The 24,317-nt window shown below is 40.8% G+C and overlaps 1 protein-coding gene across 1 annotated transcript in view; it reads left to right on the top strand.

Moving 5' to 3' along the window:
• The window catches only part of gpr176 (G protein-coupled receptor 176), a 35,401-nt gene extending 14,193 nt beyond the window's left edge, over positions 1–21,208 (top strand). Inside the window, exons 2-3 of the mRNA XM_020534872.2 lie at positions 1,943–2,195; positions 19,806–21,208. Coding sequence (XP_020390461.1) covers positions 1,943–2,195; positions 19,806–20,934 — 1,382 coding nt within the window. The 3' untranslated portion in view covers positions 20,935–21,208. The remainder of the gene's footprint in view (positions 1–1,942; positions 2,196–19,805) is intronic.
• Positions 21,209–24,317: the final 3,109 nt, after the last annotated feature.

Below are 24,317 nucleotides of genomic sequence, written 5' to 3'. Positions count from 1 at the left end.
CGTAATGAGATTAATGCTATTGGTAGCTGCCAGGGACTTGTTATTCTTTTTACGTTGTTCTTTAGTTCTGTCTCATCCAACAAAGCATTTTGATTTTAAACATCTTTGGAGCTGGTTCATAAACCTTAGCAAGATGAAAATCCCTCTAGGAATACTTTTAAATCAATTCCCAATGGGTGCCATGTTTGCATTAATACCATTAATTGGGGTCCACAGGTCTTTGCCAGAAGAGCTGGAAAACATACTTACATAATGTAATAAACATCTGTAGAGGATTTGCACAACTTGCAAGGCAGGAATTTGCAAGACTTCATAAGAACCTTTCTCCCTCAGGTTCCAGCTCCATGTGAGCAGTGATTGACAATTAGTCCAAGATCTGTTAACCCCTTAAGGCAATGTTTTACATCATGTTAAAAAATAATCTCTTATGCTCCTTACCATACAGTAGATTATTGAGACATTATTTGACATCATACAACATAAAAAAGAAGCAATTAGTTTGGTAAAAATATTGGTTCAGAACTTCAAAATGTTTGTAGTAACCTGTTGCTTGTATTCCCAGTACTATTGTTGCAATGGTTTGATAGTAGTTGAATGAGTTTGAGATATGGTTAAATGTCTTCCTGAGTACAACTTGTTCCAACCTAAATATCAATTTGTAGCAGAGATGAGAATAATCTACATTGCTGGACTCCAACAGCATTCCTGCTCCATCAACACGTATACACTTTCATTCCAGTCCTCCAGAGATTGTGGGATTGAGGGTTTTAAGTGAGTGACTTAACGTTCTAAAAACAAGCAACTAGAATTGAGGCACACCATTAGAGATAATCAATATCTAAAAAGCTCAACAGTTCCCAACAATCTACATGGAAGTGAATCTCAAGGAACTAGAATCTGGTTGGAATTGCTGAGTTGCTACAGCCTCTTTGAAATCCTGTACCATTCCTCATGAGGTTTAAAGTCTGTTTTGACAAAATCATCTTTTACATTCAATATTTTTCAAATCTTGTTATTCTACCCTTTCAGCCTTATTCCTTTATTATAGGCAGATTAGAAATGCTTAGGGTAATCTGAAAGTGCACTCATCATGGGAACAAAGAAATAGCTACTGAGGCTTCTGACAAAAGAAATAATAACCAGCCTTTTAATAGCCAGAAAAGTCAACATGTTAATTTGTTTTGCAAATAGATGTCAGACAACCCTTATAATTCAATCTAAAACACCATCTGTTGTGTAACTGAATCATACAAAACCATGACTTACGGTTTTAAATTGATTTTAACCTTGAGAGATCTGATCTCAACTGAGGTTGTAGTTAGACTAGAAATGCAACAAAATGTTTCAGATGCAAAAGAAAAATTGAGTTAGCCAGTGCTGACTTTTTCAGCCAACTAGACATGCAGTTACATGCTTGTAACTTTGCAAATGGCCAAATAGCCCAATAATGTGCATTGACAGTGAAGGAATAGCTACAAAGGATGTAGCAAAGGGCTACTGACGTCTTTGAAATAATGCATGACTTAGTATTTCCAGGAGAGCTAGGGAGAATAATGGGATACAGAAAGCAAATAAGTTCAAGGCAATTTTTCCCTATGTATTATCTATTCAAATTTGTTATCACTTCCAAAAAATAAATAGTGATTTCTTTTTGTACGCCATGTCTTTAAAGGACATTGGTTATGTGAAAAAGACACTATGACTAGTAAAACAAAACTTAATTTGGCCTTGGAGATAGTAGGAACTGCAGATGCTGGTGAGTCCGAGACAACAAGGTGCAGGGTTGGATGAACACAGCAGGTCAAGCAGCATCATCTGCTCCTATGATGCTGCTTGACCTGCTGTGTTCATCCAGCCCTGCACCTTGTTGTCTCTTAATTTGGCCTTTACTGCATTTTATTCCAGCATGTCTCTCACCAGTTTGCCATTTTATTTGATGCAGGAAATCTGATGGTATTATGGTCCACATGCCGCGCATCAGTATTCAAGTCTGTCACAAACCGTTTCATCAAAAACCTGGCCTGTGCTGGAATCTGTGCAAGTGTCTTTTGTGTGCCTTTCGATATCATCCTGAGTGCCAGTCCACACTGCTGCTGGTGGATCTATACCCTGCTCTTCTGTAAAATTATCAAATTCTTGCACAAAGTCTTCTGTTCTGTCACTGTTCTCAGCTTTACTGTCATTGCACTGGACAGGTAGGTCACATCTTATGACTAGACTGCTATAACATACACTCTGAGCAATTCTCAGATGTACATTTTGGCTGAATGAGCAAAATATTATATCCTAGATCAAATCAATATGTATGGGCAGATCTTTTCTGATAATGATCCAGACATGTTATGGGGTATCCCTAAGACATTATATTTTAAAGAAATTCTTCTATAGTTACAAACTGGCTTTCCTGATGTTATGTTCTTCATTCTGTTTCTTAATAAATGTGATGTCTCATTAATTGTGGTTTCTGGTTGCTGTTAAAATAGATGTGATATTCTATGATGCATTATTGTTGTGATAATCAGCTAAAACAATGGGTATATAATGGGCAGCTGTGGTCTGTGTTAAACATCAATATACAGGAAAATAGCCTGGTAAGCTAACTTGGTGGTGTAGATATCTTCCTGTCCATTCAGGGAGTCAAAATTGCAGTGGCAACATATGATTTTAGCTTGCACATTGTAGCCATGTGTTATTAACTATGATGTTAGAGACTCCAGTGTTCATTTCATCATATGGCTGACCCAGAAACTTTCCTGCAGTTATGCCTGTCCTTTGCATATGTTAAAATGATTTGAACTTGTTTGGTTGGATTGTGAATACGCCTTGTCTGGCTGCAAAGCCCTGGGGTATGACTCAAATCAGCAGCTTCTACCTCAGAGGCTGAAACTCTCCACATTGTGCCCCAAGACACCGTCAAATGTGTTGTAAAGAATTAAATCATGAACGAATTACATTAATGCTTTGGGTGGAAATAATTATTAATCAAAAGTTGATTAGTAGTGATTGCAAGTGCTCATTAGAATTTTGAATTTTCTCCTTCTGTAGCATAATCAGCAGAACTGAATACAATACTCCGACCATTACATTGGAAATGAGGCAAAATTACAGAATTGCCTGACCATCCTCAGTCACAATATTGCCTTGTAAACCTTGCTTGACTTTTATTATTCTTTACTTGATATCTCAATTTGGTGCTTATCGGAAACAAAATTATAAAATAGTTCTTCATTTTATTTTTCAGCTAAATAATAGTTAAGGCTGCTTCTTGGCAGTTTATTTGCCATTCTGAAGTACTGCAGAGATATTTTCCACAAAGGAGACTGAAGGTTACCTGTGCAACCATCACATTTTTTGCTTTTCAACAGGGCCCAGACAGATTGGCCATCCTGAGCATGGTATTATCGTGCAGTATTGTTGATGCTCCTTATCTCAATAAGAATCCTGCGTCCTTTTGAGGGAGTCAACCTGTTCCTAATTTTCATGGCGCAAATGTCTGTCATTCAAATACCAGCCACAGCTCTGATTGATAGAGTCGCGCTAAGAAGAATGCATGTCAACAGGTATGGATTTTTTGAACAGAAGACAAAATTTGAAAAGCCTACACAACTGTGAGCTATTAGAAAACAGGATAAGTAGCAGTTCCTGAGGAGTCCCTTACGCCTTCTTCCATTTGAAGAGGTTGTGTGCTCTTAGGAAGCAATAACAGCAACGGTCCCCAGGCTTCTCAATAAAAATAAACCCTTTTGACCACGTTGTTATATAAGCGTACAGAATTAATTCTGGCGTTTCCACAATAACTGCTTTGCTCCTTTCTTGTTCGAAAGCGAATAAAGGCTTCCATTTATACAGCACCTTTCATGGCCACCAGACATCTCAGAGATTTTTCAAGCCAGTCATGTAATTTTGATGTGTAATCACTGTTGTACTGTAGGAAATGCAGCAGTCAGTGCTCACATGGTAAGCTCCCACATACAGCAATCTGATAACAAGTAGATAATATGTTTTTGTGGTGTTGATTGATGGAATAAATATCAGCCTGGGTAAAATCCTTGCTCCTCTTCATGATGGAGCCATAAAGTTATTTACATCCACCTGACAGGGCATGTAATGTTTATCATCTCATCCGATCAGTACAGCTGTACCTTGGTACTGTGCTGGAATGTCAGCATAAACTTATATCCTGAAATATGTGGAGTGGTACTTGAACCTACGACCCTGCAAATAGTGTGTTTGTTTTCACCCAGAAAGAATAAGCAAACGTGCAATTTTGAAGTGTTTCATTAACATAATTTAGGAGATTCCAAAGTGGTTCATATTCAAAACAATTCTGTCAGATTGTCTTTGTTCTGTGCAGAGCAAGGGGTGGGAAATGAGGGCCAACCTTTAAAAATGAGGGCCAACCTTTAAGTAGGACACGTGCAGAACTCCCAGTCTTCTCCAAATTACCTGGTGGGACCTTTACCAACTGCAAGCTAGATCTAGCTAATGTAGCAGCCTCCTGGCTGCTAAAACACAGATAGTTTGCTAAATTGGCCAAACAGCAAAGGATGCTGGGTACATTGGCCAAATAAACTCTAAAATCACAAAATCCACACACCAGGCACACTGCAAACATGGCAGCCAGGTTCTAATTTAGTTATTCTGGACAAACACCCCCTACAATTTATCCACTAAACAAAAGAGGGCCCAGACAGAAAGCCACTGGGTCCTATTACAGAAAGAAACTTAACAGTAGCAGTAGAGTATCTCCTTGATTGGTCAGAACTATACAAAATTCCAGAAAACCATCTGAATGGTACAAAAACAGAGTTTTCCTGCAGACCTGGCTCTTGGAACCGCTTTTGGAATCTGTGGAATTGTCTGAGGCCTTCCGAGGAGACTAATAGAAGCAGAGGCCAGCTGGCCATCCAGAAGAGAGAGGAAGAAAGCAACTTTCCAGCCACAAAGACAGAGCCACAGAGGGAGTGACTATGTAAATCTACAGGAGACTCAGGAAGTATTGTAACCTGAAGAGGCCAAGTAGTATTAAAGATTAGTTTAGTATTAAAATTTACTGTAACTTTGTTCCTAGTAAAGTTGGGACTGTTTTGTATTGGTACCAGCTTTAGATAGATCATAGAATCCTTACAGTGTGCAAACAGGCCCTTCGGCCCAACAAGTCCACACTGACCCTCACAGCATCCCACCCAGACCCATCCCCCTATAACACACCTAATCTACACATCCCTGAACACTATGGACAATTTCCCATGGCCAGTCCACCTAGCCTGCATATCTTTGGACTGTGGGAGGAAACCGGAGCACCCAGAGGAAGCCCATGCAGACACAGGGAGAACGTGCAAACTCTACACAGTCACCCAAAGATGGAATTGAACCCGGATCCCTGGTGCTGTGAGGCAGCAGTGCTGACCACTGAGCCACCTTGCCACCTACAGTGTTCATATTTGTTTAACTGCTTCAGCATTGTGGGACACCTGGGCATATTCATTCATAAATTTCTGGTCTGTAACTTGTTTAAGGAGAAACCAGACAACACTAGGGATATGCCAGTTTATGGACCACAGATATTCTGTATGATCACATTGAAGTATCAGCCTAAATTATACACTTCAAGTTAGTTGAAAATCCTGTTGTAACAAAAGAAATGTTACGACAATAGTGGACATAAACAAAACATTCTTGTAATGAGCATCACAGTCCCTAGGCATGAAGTCAAGAAAACAGTGTCAGATTGATGCCCTGGAAATAAATGTATCTTAACTGAACTGGGGTTAGAACAACTATGTTATTAATTCAGGGACAAGATATCTCACTGCAAGCAAGATTTGTTCTTTGGCAACGAAGATTTATCTCTTTGTTTTCATGCCTCAGATGTTTGATCAGAAACAATTGCAGCTTTTTATTCCCACAGTTGCTCCTCCTTATCAAAAGGCTAATTTCAGGTTCCGCGTTTTCTTTGAAAGCTGCAAACAAAGCAACTCAAACCAGGACGCTCCTACAGTTAAATTAGGCAGCATCATTCTATTTATAAACTATAATCAAAGTGATTCAACATCACTTGAAGAGCAGCGTTTTTGGCCCACACAATTACATAATCAGCACAGGAGTCCTTTGATGAACTCTAATTATCATCTGCTGGTGATTGAAGAAAATGTCAATGGTGAATATATCCTGTATCTTTGTGCAGCTGAGAACTTACCACTATGCCATAGTCTGCAGTTATTTATTCTAAGGTATAATTAACAAAAATATTGTACCACATATTTTCTTTGTGTGCTTTTGAGTTTGTAGTAACTGGAAAAATGCTTTCAGTGTCACCTACTATAATCTTTGTTAAGAAAAACTACTGGCAAATTGGGTTCCATATAGGCAGCCCCAAGCTGGAAAATACACTGCCTTGGTCTTGATGGGGGTCAGTCAAGATAAGTCAAGTTCACTTTGGCTCATCATGGGGAAGATAAACAGTCCACAAAAACATGGTAATCTCAATAGTCACGGGCTTTGGGATGTTGAAGAGGACATGAATGGTCACATGAAGGGGCTCACAGATAAGGTGACGGTGAAGGGTCATCAGGGAAACAGGAATACTGAATTCTTGTGGTACTGTGGTAGTGTCCCCAGCTCTGACCCACAGAATCCAGGTTCAAAGTCCCACCTCAGGATGTAGCCTCATTCCATCATCATATCTCATTTCCTGAAGTACTAAGTCAGGGTACATGTGGTTCGATTGGTAACTGCTTATCTCTCAGGTCAAGAGGAGTCAGTAGGGTAAGGCACATTCAATAAAAGTCCCATGTTCCTCATTGGTCAAGTCACAGTGTGAGTGACTACAAGAGTTCACATTGTATCTGTCGAAGTCTCACACACAAGAAAGGACTCCTGTGTGTTTGTGGTGGTGGCCTCCTGGTATTTGCTTCATACCATGTCATATTGGCACTTTTGTTGGACCACCTTACATGAGGCCAGGAATGGCTAATAAGTGTGGGATGGTTATTGTCAGGCTATGGGCCAATCCAACAGTCATATTTGCTTCCAAACTTTGGTGGTGCTGGTGGCAAGGAGCTGACCTCAAAACAGAATGACAGGGAACACTTGCCGCTTGGTTGAGGCCTTGTCCAGGACCGAGACTAACCTCGCTGAGGACATAATCTGCAGCTTTGTGTCAGGGCTAAAATGGCCCTTTGTTAAGAGTGTGTGCTTTCATTTCCTTCTCACTCTGATCTGCTGAAAGCAAAGAAGCCCAGTAGAGGTTAACCCAGCAGGTCTCCATGGAGTGATATGACTGCACAGGGACTGACACAGAAGACATCGGGGACATTTGCAGCTTCAGCAACAGCCCTGTCCACCACGCTGCTTCTCCTGTGGACGGGGCAGCGACAGAGCATCATCTTAAAGGAGAGCTCTCATGTGAAACAGGATCTACAGGCTTAGGAGCCTCTGTCTGGAAATGAGTAAGAACCAGTCGAGAAGATGACCTTGAATGCCCTGAACCATCATTTTTCACCTTTGCTGGATGGGGACCTGCAGTCTATCACTGGGTGGCAATCCCATCCTTGCAGCCCTAAAGGTGACTGCTTTGTGAGTGGATTATTTCAGGGAGCTAGCAGGGACCCCTGTGGCACTTAATGGGTGTCAAATCCTAACTGCACTTGTCATGTCACTGACAATCTCTTTGGAAGAGCCCGCCAATTCATCACCGTGGCACCACTAACACAGGGAGTCAGGCAGCAAGGATTCTCAGGCACTACTGCTTTCTCACAGGTTCATCAGTAGTGCCCACATAGTAATCTAGAGCACCCTCTCATAAATCAGCATTCATTGTCAACGTTAAAAAGATTCCGTTCCCTTAATGTTCAAATCATTCGTGACCACAGCAGACTGAAAACAGTCAGGTTGACACTTGATTTCCGGTAGGCCACCCTGACCCTTACATCCTGGGCCATTCACAATAGCTCTGCCTCTTTCAAAGGCCCTTTGCCCACACAATGATGATTGCCAGGCGACAAGGGTAACCCTTCCACACTTGGCTCACAGCAATGTGGTTGACTCTTAACTGCCCTCTGGGCAACGAGGGATGGGTGGTAAATGCTGGCCTAGCCAGCAACGCCCTCATCCTGTGAATGAATTTTAACAAAAGTAATATTCTGGGCTTCTGGGGTTGGCGGGGGGGCAACCACAATAGGTCCTTGGAAAATTTCTGTCTCGCAGCCAGTGTCCAGTTGGCATTATTCAATGTTGATAACATGGGCAATGGAACAAGATGAAAACAACAATAATAAAATACCTCACAAGTGAAGGGCAAATGCCAGAATGTCCTTCCCATAGTGAGAACCTCTGGCTCGCACGTCCATGTGATACACCGAAATACTCTCACATTTTTCTCACCTTGAGAATGAATGGAGAAGGGCGTGACTGCATGAGAGAACTTTGCCTGGACATCGGTGGATATGACACTCGCCATCATTCAAATTGGAAAATCTCAGCCATGCTCAAGATTTAAGTATCGCAGCCATGGAACAGACTTGACGGTTCTCTGATGATACTAGGATGTGAGGATGATACTTGAAAATCTAAGAATGTACTCATTAGAGCTAAGAAGGTTAAAGGTGGAATCTAATTGAAGTGTTCACAATTATTAAAAGGCAGAAAATGTTTTCCACTGTTGAACTGTTAGTAGGGAGGTAAATATTTAGGATTAACACATGAAATACAAAGGGGAAGGTGAAAAGAAAACTTTATGCAAAAGGTTACGAGAACCAGGAATGTAAGAAAATAAGTGGCTGTTGAAACTGAGCCAATCATAGGTGCTGGGAGTCATATTGGACTTGGAACGTTAAATCTATTTTTCTCTCTCTCACTCTCGCTCCATAAATTCTGCCAGAACTGCTGAGTTTTACTTGTTTTTTCTGTTTTTACTTCAGCCCTCCAGCATCTGTGGAGTTTTGCGTTTCACATTTAAGAGCCGTGGGTGGTGTTGGAATTAGATTTGATTGGGATTAGAATATGTTACTGTGACCAAAATCATTTCATATTGCCTTTTATTTTGTAATTTTGAGGGTTTTTCTGCTGATCAGATTGTAGAAGTGACAACTCAAAAAAAAAATGCATTGATAAATGAAAACAAGACGGGAGGATCTTAGGAAATAGGAGCAGAAGGACATTCAGCCTATTGTGCCTGCTCCCTATTCAATAATATCATGGCTGATCTGATTGCAGCCTCGGCCGCACTTTCTTCTCTGCACCCATTATCCTTGACTGCCTTGTCAATTAAAAGTCTGTCTAACTCAGCCTTGTATAATTTTGATGACCCATCTTCCATTTGTGTCCGTGGGAGAGAATTCCAAACAATAAATAGCCTCCAAGAGAATAAATGCATCCTTCTCCATATCTTAAGTGGGAAGCTACTTATGTTCAATCCATGTCCCCTAGTTCTAGATTCTCACACAAGAGGAAAGCTCACCGTGCTGTGCTGGAGTGCCAAGCCTCTGTTTGGAACAGCGTAACTACAGTGGCATTCACTTATCCCTTGTGATGGGACAAATTTACTGATGTTATCTTTTATGATTGGCACAAGATTACAACATCGTCCATGTTATCAATTCTAAATAATACAGCTCTCGTGCCAATTGTAATGTGGTCCTGTGTACTTTATCTTTAAAAATGTTGCATATGATTAAAATAACTAATCCCCAGCTTTGCATATAAGAGCGAATAAGATGCAATTAGGCAGAGTGTTGTGTTGCTCCTTTGAGTGGGAAGCAAGGTGGGTGGGATTGTACAAGAGGCAAAAAACTCTGTTCCCAAAGCAGGATGAAAATTTACAATTAATCTCTGGGAACTTTAAAGGCGGGTCAAGCTTCATGACAACTGAGTTTGAGAAAGTCCTTACGCATGTTATGCATGTTCATTAAATGACCAGCTCACTGGAATTAATTCCCAATTGAGTTATCTGTATGGAGTGTGCAGAACGTGAGGTACTGTACTGGCTAGACTTTGAAGTGAGTAGTCACTGTTTGGTTCCCTTTGGGAGCATTTGTCTTTATCACGTCCTGATTGAGAATGGGTGTTGGTCGGCTTACATTGAACAGGGGCATGAAGGATGACGGAAGGAGGGAGGCGAGAGAGTGACAGGCATGGGATCAGGAGTCTGGCTGAGTGAACAAGGCTGAGTGAACAAATCTGTCTGCCCAAGGGAGGCAAGTTGAAGGGCCATATGCTACGCTGCATTCATGTATTCCAAGACCCTGTGTGGATCTGCTAAATGGAGTATAACATGGGAAAATGTGAAATTGTCCTTTCTGGCAGAAAGAATTTTTAAAAAATTATTAAAATGGTGAGTGGTTGCAAAAGACAGTGGATAGAGAATCATTAAATAGTTGTAAGGCTTAGGAAGATAGATTCTTAATTACCTAAGGGATGAAAGATTATCAGTGGTTTGTAAGAATGTAGAGTTGGGGTTAAAATCAGATCAGCCACAAACCTATTGAATGAGGGAGCATTGAAGGGCTGAGTGGCCTAGTCTTTATCTTTGTTTATGTAGTGGTTAACTCCACATTCTCATATCTCTCTGGTCACAGGAGTTTCTCTGCAATTCATTCTTGGAATTAGAAGTGACTACATGATGGCTAACTTATAAGCAGAAACATCTTTTCTAAATCCGCTCTATTTTGTCTTTTTAAAATTTTTAAAGGGTTCTATCAGTTGACCTCTGAGTGTTCTCTTTCCGAAAGAAAACAAAACCCAGATTATTTAGTCTCTCCTGATAGTTATGACCTCCCCATTATGAAATCACCATTATAAATAAATATGTTCTGCTCCTCCTTTGTGCCTCTGATGGCTTCTTGTAATATTGAGACAGAACTACCCTCAATATCTCTAGAGTGGATACATCAACACTTCCTTGGCTGATCTTCCATCGTGCACCCTCCATTGACTTCAGCTTATCCAAACCTCTGCTGTCCTTATCCTAACTTGCATCTGTTCACTCATCCTCCCTGCGCGTGCTGAAAGACATTACCTCCTGGTTGACAGTGCCTCAAGTTTAAAACTCCTTCTTTGTGTTCATGTACCTGACTTGTGCCCTGTAGATAAAGGAGAGGCTTTGCGGAGCTATGGGATGAGTAACTCACTGCAGAATTCAAAACCTTGATCTTTACAAGTTGCCGCAGTTGAGTTTCTGATCAATAGTGACCTCCCAAGATGGTGGTGATGGGAGATTTAGCAATAGTGATGCTGTTGAGTGTCAAGCAGATTTAATTAGATTCTTTCCTGTTGGTGATGGTTAATGCCAGGCATGAATGTGGCATGAATGCTGTCCAGATGTTGCTGTGTACGGGCAGTCTGATTCATGGAGTTTTAAATGACATTGAACACAATTTATTAATGAACATCATCACTTTTCATCTTATATTGGAGGGAAGATCATTCATGGAGTAGCTGAAGATGATTAGGTCAAGGACACTAACCTGAAGAGCTCCTACAGAGATGTCCAGTGGTGTCAATGCAGTGATTGGCAGATGAAATTCAGTGCATAGGTGTGTGAAATTATAAAGCTTTTGCAGGAATAATGAGGTGACCCAGTAGAAAGTAAAACATACAAATCTAAGAAGGTGCAGGACCAGAGAGAGCTGTGCACACATAATTGAAGATGGCTGGGCATGTCGAGATAATGATTGAAAGGTACATGGGATTCTTGGTTTTATTAATAAAATGCAATAGCAAGGAGTCTGTAATGAACCAGTGTAAAAGGTTGGTTGGGCTTCAAGTGAAATATAATGCCTGATTCTGGTTACTACACTTTAGGAAGAATGTAGAGATTTTAGAGAGGATGAAGAAAAGATCGACAAGAATAATTCCAGTAATGAGAGACTTCAGCTACATGGATAGATTGGAGAAGCTGGCACTATTTTTACAAGGAAGAAAAGTCTAGACAGAGTTTATAGAGAGGAATTGTTTCCATTGTTGGAGGGTCTAAAATTGGAGGATATCGATTTATAAGGTGATTGCCAAAATAAGTAAGCATGAAGAAGAACCTTGCTTGTGTGGTTAAGATCTGTGAGAGAGAGAGCGGGAGAGAGACAAAGGTAAATGCCGTGATAACAAGGTGTAGAGCTGGATGAACACAGCAGGCCAAGCAGCATCAGAGGAGCAGGAACGCTGACGTTTCAGGCCTAGACCCTTCTTCCGACGTTTCGGGCCTAGACCCTTCTTTGTAAATGCCGTCTTGGCTTTCAAAATGGAACTGTGCTAACATCTGAAGAGAGAAAATGGCATACTATGGGATAGGACTGGGGAACAACTTTTCTCTTGCAGAAAGCTAGCATATCAAAGCAGGCTTGCCTCCTGTATTGTAACTATTCTAAGATTCCATGATGAAATGCTCCCATTTATTGTTTGTTTCTGATGAATGAATGATGGATTTAAAATTAACAAAGAGGGTAATAGAGAGGATTTGTCATGAACCCTGATCTTGGGCTACTCCCCTCCCTTCATAGCTCTCTATTTTCAGCATTTTCTGGGTTTTCTCTTCTTAGCAGTTGATTACTGGGTGCCCACTTTCTGAATGTATCCTTTCTTTGTTGTTTATAAGCTGTCTGCTGAGAACAGAGCAGAAATGACAGGCCGCAATTTTCTCAATGACACTGATAACCAAGTATTGACATACAGCTCGCGATGGATGTGATGACGTCTACCTGCATTAAAAGGGACTGTTGTTTCAGCCTGAATCTCTGCAAAGATTGTGTGAAGGGACTTAAGTAGGAAAAGGGTGGGTGCTAAGTGCAGATATCTTATAATCAATCTGTTCAGGGATGATATTACACACCTCTGGAGTAGGTGGGACTTGAACCCAGGTCTCCTGGCTCAGGCTACCTCTGTGCCACAAGAGCTTTTAGGGAGCTAATTGTACCATATGCTTAATAGGCATTCATAGCAAGCATTCAATGTAATTCAGGATAGTGCAAGGGAAGATAGTTGTGCTGAATTAATGGAGTGGAAATAAGTTCTGATATCTGACATCCTGGTGAAATAATTAAAGCATCTTTCTGCATTGAATACCAGCCACTGGATGATGGTTTTTTTACTTCCTGCTAATAACTTTGGGGATTGGTAGACTCCTTAGCATCACTCAGCTTTCGCAGCATGAGTTACATATTCAAAAGAAAAAATAACTTTACAGTTTACTTAAATTTGAGTTTTGTATCTTACTGTGGGGCCAATGTCTGGTGGTTCAGTAGGTAACTCCCCTGGCTGTGAGCCAGAAACTCTAGGTTCAATCTCTTCTTCAGGACCTGTTGGCCTCATGATGCAATCAAGCCGGTTGGGAACCAATTTGCCAATCCTTCCAGTGTGTCCACGACAGACTGTGAGATTGTGAGTAACTACTGGACCGTCTTGTTTGATGCAGAGATGCCTATCGCTCCTCATGGGCTAAGACTATTTCCACTGGAGCTTACATAAGAAAACTGATGGGTAGTCAAAGACAACAGGACCATTGAGCCTGTCACACAACATACTAATTAGATGGTCATGATTGACAACATTCCCCCTCCTTTAACTGTGCTGGGGTAGTCAAAATCACAGATAAAAGGACATGTTAAGGAATTAAGGAAACTAATACTCTAGAAAATCACTCTCCTACCCCCGCGGATGTTTGAAACCATTTCTTTCTAACATTGTGTCGCCACGTATAAACTACTTTGGGAATTGCTTCAGCCTGATAATCTCAAAGTTTTGAAGAAAACACATTTAAACCAGGTTTATCCAGACTTTTTGCATGGGTACATTTCAATTTTTCTGCTTCTTCGACAATTAATGATCAAATTTCAGAATAATAACATGACAGTAAGCATGAATTCTAAAAGTAAAGGAATTCCAAAGCAACGAACTGATAATTTATGTTAGTGAGTAATTAATAAAAATGGCCATTTAAAAAAAGTGTCATGCAGCAGATCTAACTAATTAAATACCTTTTTTCCCATATCCTTTAAGAAGCAGAACTAGAGAGCGAGGCCCCAAGTCCTGATCACCAGAGAAGGGGTAGGGAACCTATGCTGTGCTAAGGAGTTTAATATTGATCTGTGGCCTCTGCTGGTGCACGCACTGTGAGCTGAGGGAATTCACACAAAATGAGGGCTGGAGGTGTGTTATCTTTCTGTCTGGTTTTTTTCCTTCTCCCAGTTTATGAATAAGTTCTTGAGAAAGAGGGGATTATCAATCTATCCTTCTGCAAATGAGTAAGATGACCATTACAGGACTGTACACCATGATAGGATGCAACATGCTTGTTTTTAATCATCTGAACAAAGACACGAGTGTAAGATGTCTGTTTTTAAATGATTGGTCTGTAGATTCTGGCTAGTACCCTTCCAGTACCGTGGTAGTGTTGCTATCCCTAAACTAGGGTTCAAATCCCACCAGTCCCAGAGGAGTTAAATAAAAGGTTGATTAAAAGCATTCTGTTTGACTTAAGAAAATACTTTGCTTGAGTTTCCTTTGCTTCTGAACAGGGACAATCTTAGAACAGTGGTGGGAAACACAGGACAAAATAACCAGCAATTTATGTTGAGAGGTAGCTGGAAAATGCTGTGGCTGCAGTTGTTTGTTTCAAAGATGCGTTGGTCCATGGCCACAACATGAGTAATCACATCAATGCCCCTTGCCAGAAGGTGAAGCAATCTTAATAATGCAGCCACAGCAATGTAGTTCTCCCATCAGTGATGACACTAGACGCCAAACCTAGCTCCGTTTCTTTCCACAGCAGCTAAGATGGATGCAGACGTAATTCTTATACCGTGATATTTGTGGAAATATCTGTGGCATAATAGTTCATCTGAAGAAATAAAAATGACAGGTACGATCTTTTAAATCGCACAGGCTAATTATCATCAAATTGTTTGTTCCATGTTTGTCCTCTCAAGTAAATCTATAATGACAGTTCAGATTATTTTGTGGCTAAGCATAGAATGGTTGCAGCACAGAAGAATGCTATTTAAACCATCATGACTGTACTGGCTCTGTGCAACATCAACTTGCACACTGTCCTGACTTGAAAATATATCACCAGTTTTTCATTGACCCAGCGAAACTAGAGGGACAATGTCATGGATTTCCCTTTCCAAGGGCATGTGGTTCAATGTACACGTGGGTTTTGTCTGGGTGCTCCAGAGATGTGCAAGTTAGGTGGATTAGCCATGCTACGTTGCCCATAGTGTCCAGGGATGTGCAGGTTAGGTGTGTTAACCATGGGAAATGCAGGGTTACAGGGATAATGTAGGGGGTGGGTCTGGGTGGGATATCTTCAGAAAGTTGGTGTGAACTTGATGGACAGAATGGCCTGCTTCTGCACGGCAGGGATTCTGTGAAGCAGTTCAAGAAGGGAGCTTACCACCACCTTTTTAAAGGCACCTAGTGATGGCCAGCGACACCCACATCCCACAAGTGAATAAAAAGAGCATCCTGAGCTTACTTGGAGACTAATTCCTTTGAATGTGAGCAGAAAAATAACACTTGCAGAGAGATGATAGTGGCTTGATGGACCAAATAATTTCTTTCTGTCCTGTAACCATTTCCTGGGATGAATCTTACATTTTGTTTTGCTAAGTTGTTGAGTTTGATAGAATCATACAGTGCAGAAGGTGCTCTTCAACCCATTGAGTTTGCACCAATAAAAAAAACTCTAAATCTACACTCGTGCCACTTTCCAGTGCTAGGCCTACAGCCTTCAAGTGCTCATCCGAGTACTTTTTGAAGGTTGTGAGGTTTCCTGCCTCAACTATCCTCCCAGGCACTGCATTTCAGATTCTCTTTGGCTGCAAGACCTTTTCCTCAAATCCCCTGTAACTCTCCTGCCCTTCACCTTAAACTGTGCCCCCTACCCCTCAACATTATTGATCCTTCAACAAAGCGGAACAACTACTTGCTATCCACCCTGTCCATGCCCCTCATAACCTTGTAGACATCTATCTGGTTCCCTGTCAGCTTTCTCTGCTCCAAAGAAAACAACCAGCCTATTTTCATAGCTAAGGTTCTCAATCCTAGGCAACATCTGATGAATCTCCTCTTCTCTTCCTCGTGGATTCACATCCTTCCTATACTGTGGTGACCAGGGCCGCACACAGTACTCCAGCTGTACCAAAGCTCCAACATAACCTCCCTGCGCTTATAATCAATGTTAAAGACAAGTGTCTGATAACCCTTCTGAAGTACCCTATTAACCAGCCCTGTTGCCTTCAGGGATTTGTGGTCAAACATGCCAAGATTCTTCTGAGCTTCCTAGAGTCTTGCTTTCTTTTCATGGACAGGTCCTCGCTGTGAGGCCTAGTGAGTTTACTTGCTGCATCTTACCAACCTTACCTCATTAGCTACCCACTCCATCTCTATGGCATCCCTGTTGTCTGAGACTCACCCAATTCTATCACCTGGTACAGCTTGTCATTACTAGCTTACCCTGGAATGGATTTGCATCCCTGCTGCCAGCATTATCTTTAAAACACCACTGTGCACCCAGATAAGCACTGTCAGTTGGAAGCTACTCTGAACAGTTGCAGACGTTGGCTACAGATATGGCAGAGAAGGAGAAATTGGCACCTTGCTTTGCAGGCAAGGATGTGGACTTCTTGCTGAATGGACAGAGATGGGACTCGCTTTTCCCTCAGGACCAGCAGGGGAGGCTACAACACAGGACTGCGCCAGCCTGGTTGGTCTGATGTTCCCACCTTGGTCAGTGCAGACTCAGCTGTCTGAAGGGATGCACAGCAATGTAGAAAGAAGGTCAATGACCTTCCCCACTCTGCCAGTGTGAGTGCCACCATCTTCTCTGTGATATCTCACGTGCACTCACTCTATCTCTGTTACCATATCCACCTCATGCTCAGCCACTCTCACTATTGCCTGCACCGTTTCCCCAATCCCTTTCACCCACCCCAACCCCTGGCACCACTAACCCTGCATGCCCTCCACACTGCCTACTGTCCACATGCACCAGACATAACAGCTATGCCGCCCACTTCCATCTCCCTTAATATAAGTCTGTCTCTTTTTCATTTCAGGAGGAAAGCAGCTTCTAATAGAGCAGATAGAATCGAGTCGGGTGGTGGGCTGTCTGACATTGGTTTCCTTGGCCCTAACTCTGACTGCCCCAAGCAGCTGATTGATTGAGTCCAAGCCCTGGACTGATATCAGAGGCTGCCCTTGACTTACTACCACCTGGACCCCAGGAAGCAAGGCTATTTGTCTTAATTTAACTGTGGACTGCTGACAGCCATGACAAGCTTCCTAGCTTTGTGTCTGTGCTAAATGTCAAGACAGTGTATTTTTACTGTGAGTCTGGTATCTGACTGAGGAGCAAGGCTCAAAAAGATAAAGAAGAGCAGGAATGCTGAGAACATTCAAGTAGATTCAAAGTGAGTGAGTGCTGAGAGAGCGAGAGAGGCGCCCACAAATGCGGCATGGACCAGTCTTCGCTGCATCATTACAATCATAGTTGCCAGTGCAGCCCGAGGTTCAGGATTGAAGTGCAGAAGAGTCCTGTAAATGGGTCAGCGATGTGCCATGGAGTTCTTAGAGGTTGGCACATTGTCAGATTCTGATGTCTGTGGCCTGTGGTCATGGAGGGTGCCCTGAGAAGCCGTTGAGTGGTGACCAACACAGAAACTCTTTACAGCCAGCAGTCAGCTGAAGTCAGCAGGTATCTGCTCTGATTTTCATGTTCAGAATTCTTGGCATCTTGTTTGCTCGCGGCAGTTGCTAAGATAGGAAGCAGCGTATTAATGAGGCAAGGTGTGCAATAAATAAAAACACAGAATGCTGGGCTTATGAACAAGAATCATATCAGACTTGAAACATTAACTCTGTTTTTCTCTTTATAGATATTGCCAGACCTTCTGAGTTCCTCTCTGTTCTTATTTGAGATTTCCAGCATCCACAGTATTTTGCTTTTACGTGCAGTTAATAAGGCTGTTAACAAACAATAATTGCCTGTAATAGCCATCTTGCTGCTGCTTAACTAGAATCTCGGCTTGATGCCGAAGCTAGTTGAAAGTTGCAGTGAGTTGTTCCCAAAATTGAGACAAGCCTTGCTGAACTTCTTGTGTGAATTCTCACCATAGCTCAGGTCACTAAACAATTTTGCTGTACGATTCTATATTGACCGAGGTAAGAGCGCTGCTCAGGGTCACAAGACGGTTATCAGACCGTCAATGATTCGATTAAGAGGAGACATAAGTAAGCATTTCATCTCAAGGATCTTTAGGGATGAGCAATGAACGCTGGCCTTGCCATTGATGCTCAATTTCCATGAATGAATATAAAATACTTGCGTCACAGCTTGCAGTGAATAAATTGAGGTTTTTTTTAGGGAGATTTTGAAAGGAAGTTTTGAGATTGATGGAAACTTTATTCTTTGCAGGTTAAGTAGCATTGGGCAGCCTTTCGAATCAAAGATCCACTTCTTCATATAGAGTGTGTGAAAAGTGTGGAATTCTTTACAAGAATTAGTAATTACACTGTCAACTGATAATTTCAAATCTGTGATTGATGATTTTTTGCCAAACAATGGCATAATAGGATATGGATCCAAAGCAGCTGGTTAGCTATGAGAGCAGTGAACAACTATAATCTCACTGCATGGAGGGATAGGATTTACATGTATTGGAAAGACGAGGAGTGATTAGGGATAGTCAATATGATTTTGTGCATGAGAAATCATGTCTCACTAACTTGATTGAGTTTTTTGAAGAAGTAACGAAGATAATTGATGAAGGCAGAGCAGTGGATATGATCTTTGTGGACTTCAGCAAGGCATTCAACAAGGTTCCACATGATAGACTGGTTAACCTGGTTAGATCACATGGAATACAGGGAGAATTAGCCAAGGTCTTTTCCCCAGGATGGGGGAGTCCAAACCCAGAGGGCATAGGTTTAAAGTGAGAGGGGAAAGACTTAATAAGGATCTAACGGGTAACTTTTTCATGCAGAAGGTGCTATGTGTTTGGAATGAGACGCCAGAGGAAGTCGCAGAGGCTGGTACAATTACAACATTCAAAAGGCATTGGGATAGGTATATGAATAGGAAGGGTTTAGAGGGATATGGGCAAATGCTGGCAATTGGGACTAGATTAATTTAGGATATCTGTTTGGCATGGACAAGTTGGACCGAATGGTCTGTTTCCATGCTGTACAGCTCTATGACTGTATGACTCTCTGACTGGGTTGAGGAGTTAATTGATCCATTTCTTGTCACTGTGCTCCTGTGCATAGATAACAATTCAACTTTCCACCAAGAGACTCAAAGTAAAACTATGTATTTTCACACAGGACATTGTTTGGATTTTTAAAAATTTTTGAAAGTAATCAATTTGATCAGAAAAAAAAAATCTCGAGCAGAAGCCAAATTGTATTGGGGAATGCTTACTGGGACTTCTTTGACTTGCTAATTCATTCATTAGAAGGTAAGGGTTTTGATGCTGCCAAAAATAAATCTGGCAGGTGTGATTCAGAGGACCAGCTAGAGAGTGAATTTCATGTCATGAATCAGCTAACTAGAAGTAATTATAACAAATAGTGTAGCATTAGTGAGCTCAGAGGAATTGTTGTAAAGTTGGCAGCTCACTGTAACAGCCAATAAATTATCAAGATAGTCAGTAGTGCAGTGGAAAATGATGATGTCAGATCTCTAAATTTTATAATTACAAGTGATGCTAAAAGGGTTTGAAATGTAGGAAGACTTTTACTGCACATGATATAAAGAGAGTGAAAGCGATGGAGAGATTTATGCATTCATTCATTGTCTTTTGTTTCAATTACAGGTATTACTCTGTCTTGTATCCTTTAGAAAGGAAGATTTCAGAGACAAAGTCCCGGGATTTGGTGATCTACATTTGGATTCATGCAGTTTTGGCAAGTGTTCCAGTTTTTGCAGTGACCAATGTCTCAGATATCTACGCCATGTCTACATGCAGTAGTTCATGGAGCTATTCCTTTGGACACTTGGCTTATGTAATCGTGTATAACATCACCACAGTGATCCTGCCCATAGCCGTGGTGTTCTTGTTTATGATTCTGATCCGGAGAGCTCTCAGTGCCAGCCAGAAGAAGAAAGTAATCATTGCTGCATTACGAACTCCGCAAAACACAATTTCCATACCATATGTTTCCCAGCGGGAAGCTGAACTGCATGCCATGCTTCTCTCAATGGTGCTGATCTTCATTGTTTGCAGTGTTCCTTATGTGGTTTTTGTGATTTATAGAACCATTCTCAACATTGCTGACATCTCTGTCTTTTTGATGCTTACCGCGGTCTGGTTGCCGAAGGTGTCCCTACTGACTAACCCGTTACTCTTTCTGACTGTGAACAAGTGTGTTCGGAAATGTTTGGTGGGCACTGTGGTTCAGCTCCATCGCAGGTACAGTAGACGCAACATTGTCAGCTCTGGTGGCCTGATGGATGCCACTCTTGAACCTGGTGTCCGTTCAGGTAGTCAGCTGCTGGAAATGTTCCACATTGGGCAGCAGCAGATCTTCAAACCCTCTGAAGAGGATGATGAAAACGAGATTAAGTCACTTGGGTCGACAGAGTGCCGGCAGAAAGATATAATAGCCACCTCCGGTTTGGAAGTTGAACAGACCCTCGTGGAAAAGTTTACTGCACACACTACTACCAATGATTCCCCTACAACAGCTGGAGCGGTGGCTGCACCACCTCCAGAGTCAGATGCAATCTCTGACAAGTATGCATTGCAGTTTGGCTTTGGCCCATTCGAACTGCCCCCACAGTGGCTTTCTGAGACACGGAACAGCAAGAAAAGATTGCTGCCTCCCTTGGGCAACACACCGGAGGAACTGATCCAAACAACTGAAAAGCAACCAAAGTTCAGAACAGAATGGAAAATAAGTCGAAATAATAAAGTCAGCATCTTTCCGAAAGTGGACACTTAGTCTTATGAATGAATCTAGCTGGTGTTCTGGAAACACAGTGCCCTGGAACACCACAGCACAGAGTGCCATTGTACTGTATTGTCTGACAAAGTAATCATATGTAAAGAAAGGACAAGGTTCATAGCAGATACTTCTTTCGATAGAAAACAACATTCCTGAGCATTCTTATTAGAAGGATTTGCCTCTAAGGTTTTTGTTCTGTTTCAGCTGAAGAATCCTCTTCACCATACCTTCAAAATTGTGCACATGTTTCATATTTTAATATGAAAGAATGAGTGGATGGTATTTTAGTTTAAACTGTTACACTTCAAAAGTGAATAAACTACCAAGTGTTTGAAAAATGTTTATTTTCTTACACAATTTATAGAGGATTGCTTAAACTTTTTTTAAACTGATGTTTAGTCTCATTTATTGTGACAATGTGGGGAAACAGCAACTTTTTGAATTCTGGGTAATTTGCACACGCATCTTATTTGATGGTTTTTCCTATCCTTTTCCTGCTAACCGTCATCATATCATCATCACTGACACACCCATAATGATACAGAGACCCCATTTGTTCATGTGAGGGCAGCATTTGCGACTCTCTTACCATTCAATGCTTTACAGCAGTTTTTAAATTTCATTTCCTGAATGTGGGTATCAAGAGCATTTATCACCCATTTCCCATTGCCCTGCATAGATGGTGGTGACCATTCCTCTTAAGTGGATTGCTGCAACCGAGTGACTCGCTGGATCACACTAGGCAACAGTTCAGAGTCAATGGCACTGGTATGGGACTGGAGTCACTCATAGGTTTGACTAGAATGCAACGTTTCCTTCCTGAAAGACATTACTGAACCTATTACGATTTTTGTGACAATCCAGCAACTTCAGGGTCACTTTTACTAATGCCACTCTTTTATTTCTAGCTTTATTTGAAACTGAACTTAAACTTTCAAATTACCAGGCTGATATTTGAACCCACACTAGCTGTATTATTACTCCAAGCTCTAGAGTACTAGTCCAGTACCATAATCAACACAGTACTGTACCCAGTCATAGGGTGATAGTAAAAGCACAGAAAAGTTCATTCATCCTAAGGAGACCATGTTTGCTGTCTACAGAGCAATCTGAGCTGGTCAGTATCATTCCCCTGCACTGTCCACACAGCGATGCAAATGTATTTTCTTCAAGTTCCTGCCAGTTTTCTTTATCCTAAAATTATAGTTTTGTTGATGCACTGCAAAGCCATCACCTTTCTATTTTGAGGCACCATTTCTGACAGACCAACTTGACTATAAATTGTTCTGTAAAGTACTGTGTCTGTCTGGTATGTGACCTCTTATTGTAACCAAAAGAAAGATGCAGATTGAACTATATTGAGCGGCTGAATTATTTCAATTATTTTTCAATACTATTAGTATTACAGTGTTATATTTTATGGAAAAACACAAGTTTTTCATCAGTCTAGTTAGTGTATTGCATATTTGGTATAAAAATTTCCACAATGTCATTGTCATAATGTTATGTCGTTCAGTATTTTTGCTATAAAATAATGTGAAACAAATGTTTGTGCTCTACATTTCAAGTTGTTAAGTTAATTGTTTATAATGTAAAAATATTTTTATCCTTTTTTATTGGCCTGAAACGTTGACTGGCAGAAATTTTAGCCAGTTTAGCAGCATGAATGTGTTTGTTTGTTACCTTCTGTGTATTTACAATTCACATTACAGTTACAGCCACGTATAGCTCCATGTCTTTGCCATAAACGTCATGGATGTGGTATTAAAAGAAATTATTGTCCTGATATTATATCTTTGCAAGTCACACTTCCAAGATGAATCAATGAATATTGTTTTACGTTAGAACCATTGTATAGTTTGATTTTAGATTTGTGGGCATAATATTGCATCATTTCCTTTGATGACATACCTATTTGTATAAACGTACATTTAAATAAGTACACTTCACACATTTTAAAGCATATACCTTGTTTTTATTGTAAAAATTCAGCTCCTCTGGAGAATTTCCCAGACCTCCCTAGAAGTGGAACGTCATTGGACTTGTGTAAGGGAAAGGTGAAACATTCGGGTAAGTGCCAAAGCACAATTTTAAATTGATTGGCAATAGACTGTCTCACAAGAAATTTTTGTTAACTTTAATGCAATGCCACTCTCTTTGTTGAAGGTTACTGTTCAAATATTCCTTACATGACAATTAAGTAAAACAGATTAGATTTAAATATTTGCATTCATAGCAAGAACATCCCACTTATGTTTCATTTATTTAATATTGTGTGCTTAAGTGAAATTATGTTTATTTCTGTTTTAAAAATGTAGATCTGTTTAAAACGGGTTGATTTTCTGTTTATGCTGTTGCAATGTGCTTTTTTGGTTCTTACTTAATATGTAGCAAGTGACAAGCAATTCAAAGATCAGTATTTCCAAAAAAGCAGTTTTAAGTACCTGAAGCCGAGGCAAATATTAATGTAAGTTTATAGGAGACAAAAGTTTTGTTTCAAAATGGAGCCCTTCCAAGAAATTGGTTGATTGTCACTATCACTTTGGAGGTGGGGAAATGGGGTCTTTCTTGTTTCTATTAATGGTGCTTCTATAAATGCAAATTGTCAGCATTTTCACTTCTTCCAGTACCAGTCTCTTTGCTATATTTGGGAACCTTTGGTCTCAGGTAAATTGTCAGGAAAGTTTCTCCACCTGCCAACTCCTGGAATGGCAATGTAGTACCAGAAATAAATTACAAGACACGAAGAAAGAAGAATTCCAAATGCACTAAGTGGACGACGTGAATTAATGAAGGGAACTTGGGGCTCGGATCCAACCTTTTGTGTATCAATAAAACAAAAGAAATGTTGCGTGCCGGAGATCTGAAACAAAAACAGAAATTGGTCGAGAAACTCAGCAAGTCTGGCAGCATCTGTGGGAAGAAAGCAGAGTTAATGTTTTGAGTCTGATTACTCTTTAACAGAAATTCTAGCAAGTTGTCAAGTTTAAATTCATGGCTGATAAGATTCCTGTTTAAATTCCAGTTCACGTTCACATCTGTGCATGTTTTAAAGAAGTTTTATTTCTTAGTAAATCAGAATTTTACTGGAGATTTTTTGATTGCTAGAGAATATGCTGATTGTGTTTAGTTGTAATTGGAAAAGATTAGATTGATGGACAAGATTCTATTTGATGTTTGTTTTATGGCAACCTTGTAAAGTGGATTGTTCAGGATTTTCAGTGCTGGTTTTGGGTCCTTATTCCACATGGTTTGTTTCAGACATATATACCCAGTATCTGACCAATTGATGGCAGGGATGGGCTCATTGTCCTGTGGATTGATTCTGGAGGGATAGCCCTTCCATGGGAGGACCACTGACCACAGTCATGATCCAGAAA

The sequence above is a fragment of the Rhincodon typus genome, chromosome 8 (assembly GCF_021869965.1).
Source record: "Rhincodon typus isolate 14 chromosome 8, sRhiTyp1.1, whole genome shotgun sequence".
Taxonomy (NCBI): Eukaryota; Metazoa; Chordata; class Chondrichthyes; order Orectolobiformes; family Rhincodontidae; genus Rhincodon; species Rhincodon typus.
The sequence above is the reverse complement of the archived record's forward strand: the minus strand, read 5'-3'. Positions and strand labels throughout refer to the sequence as shown.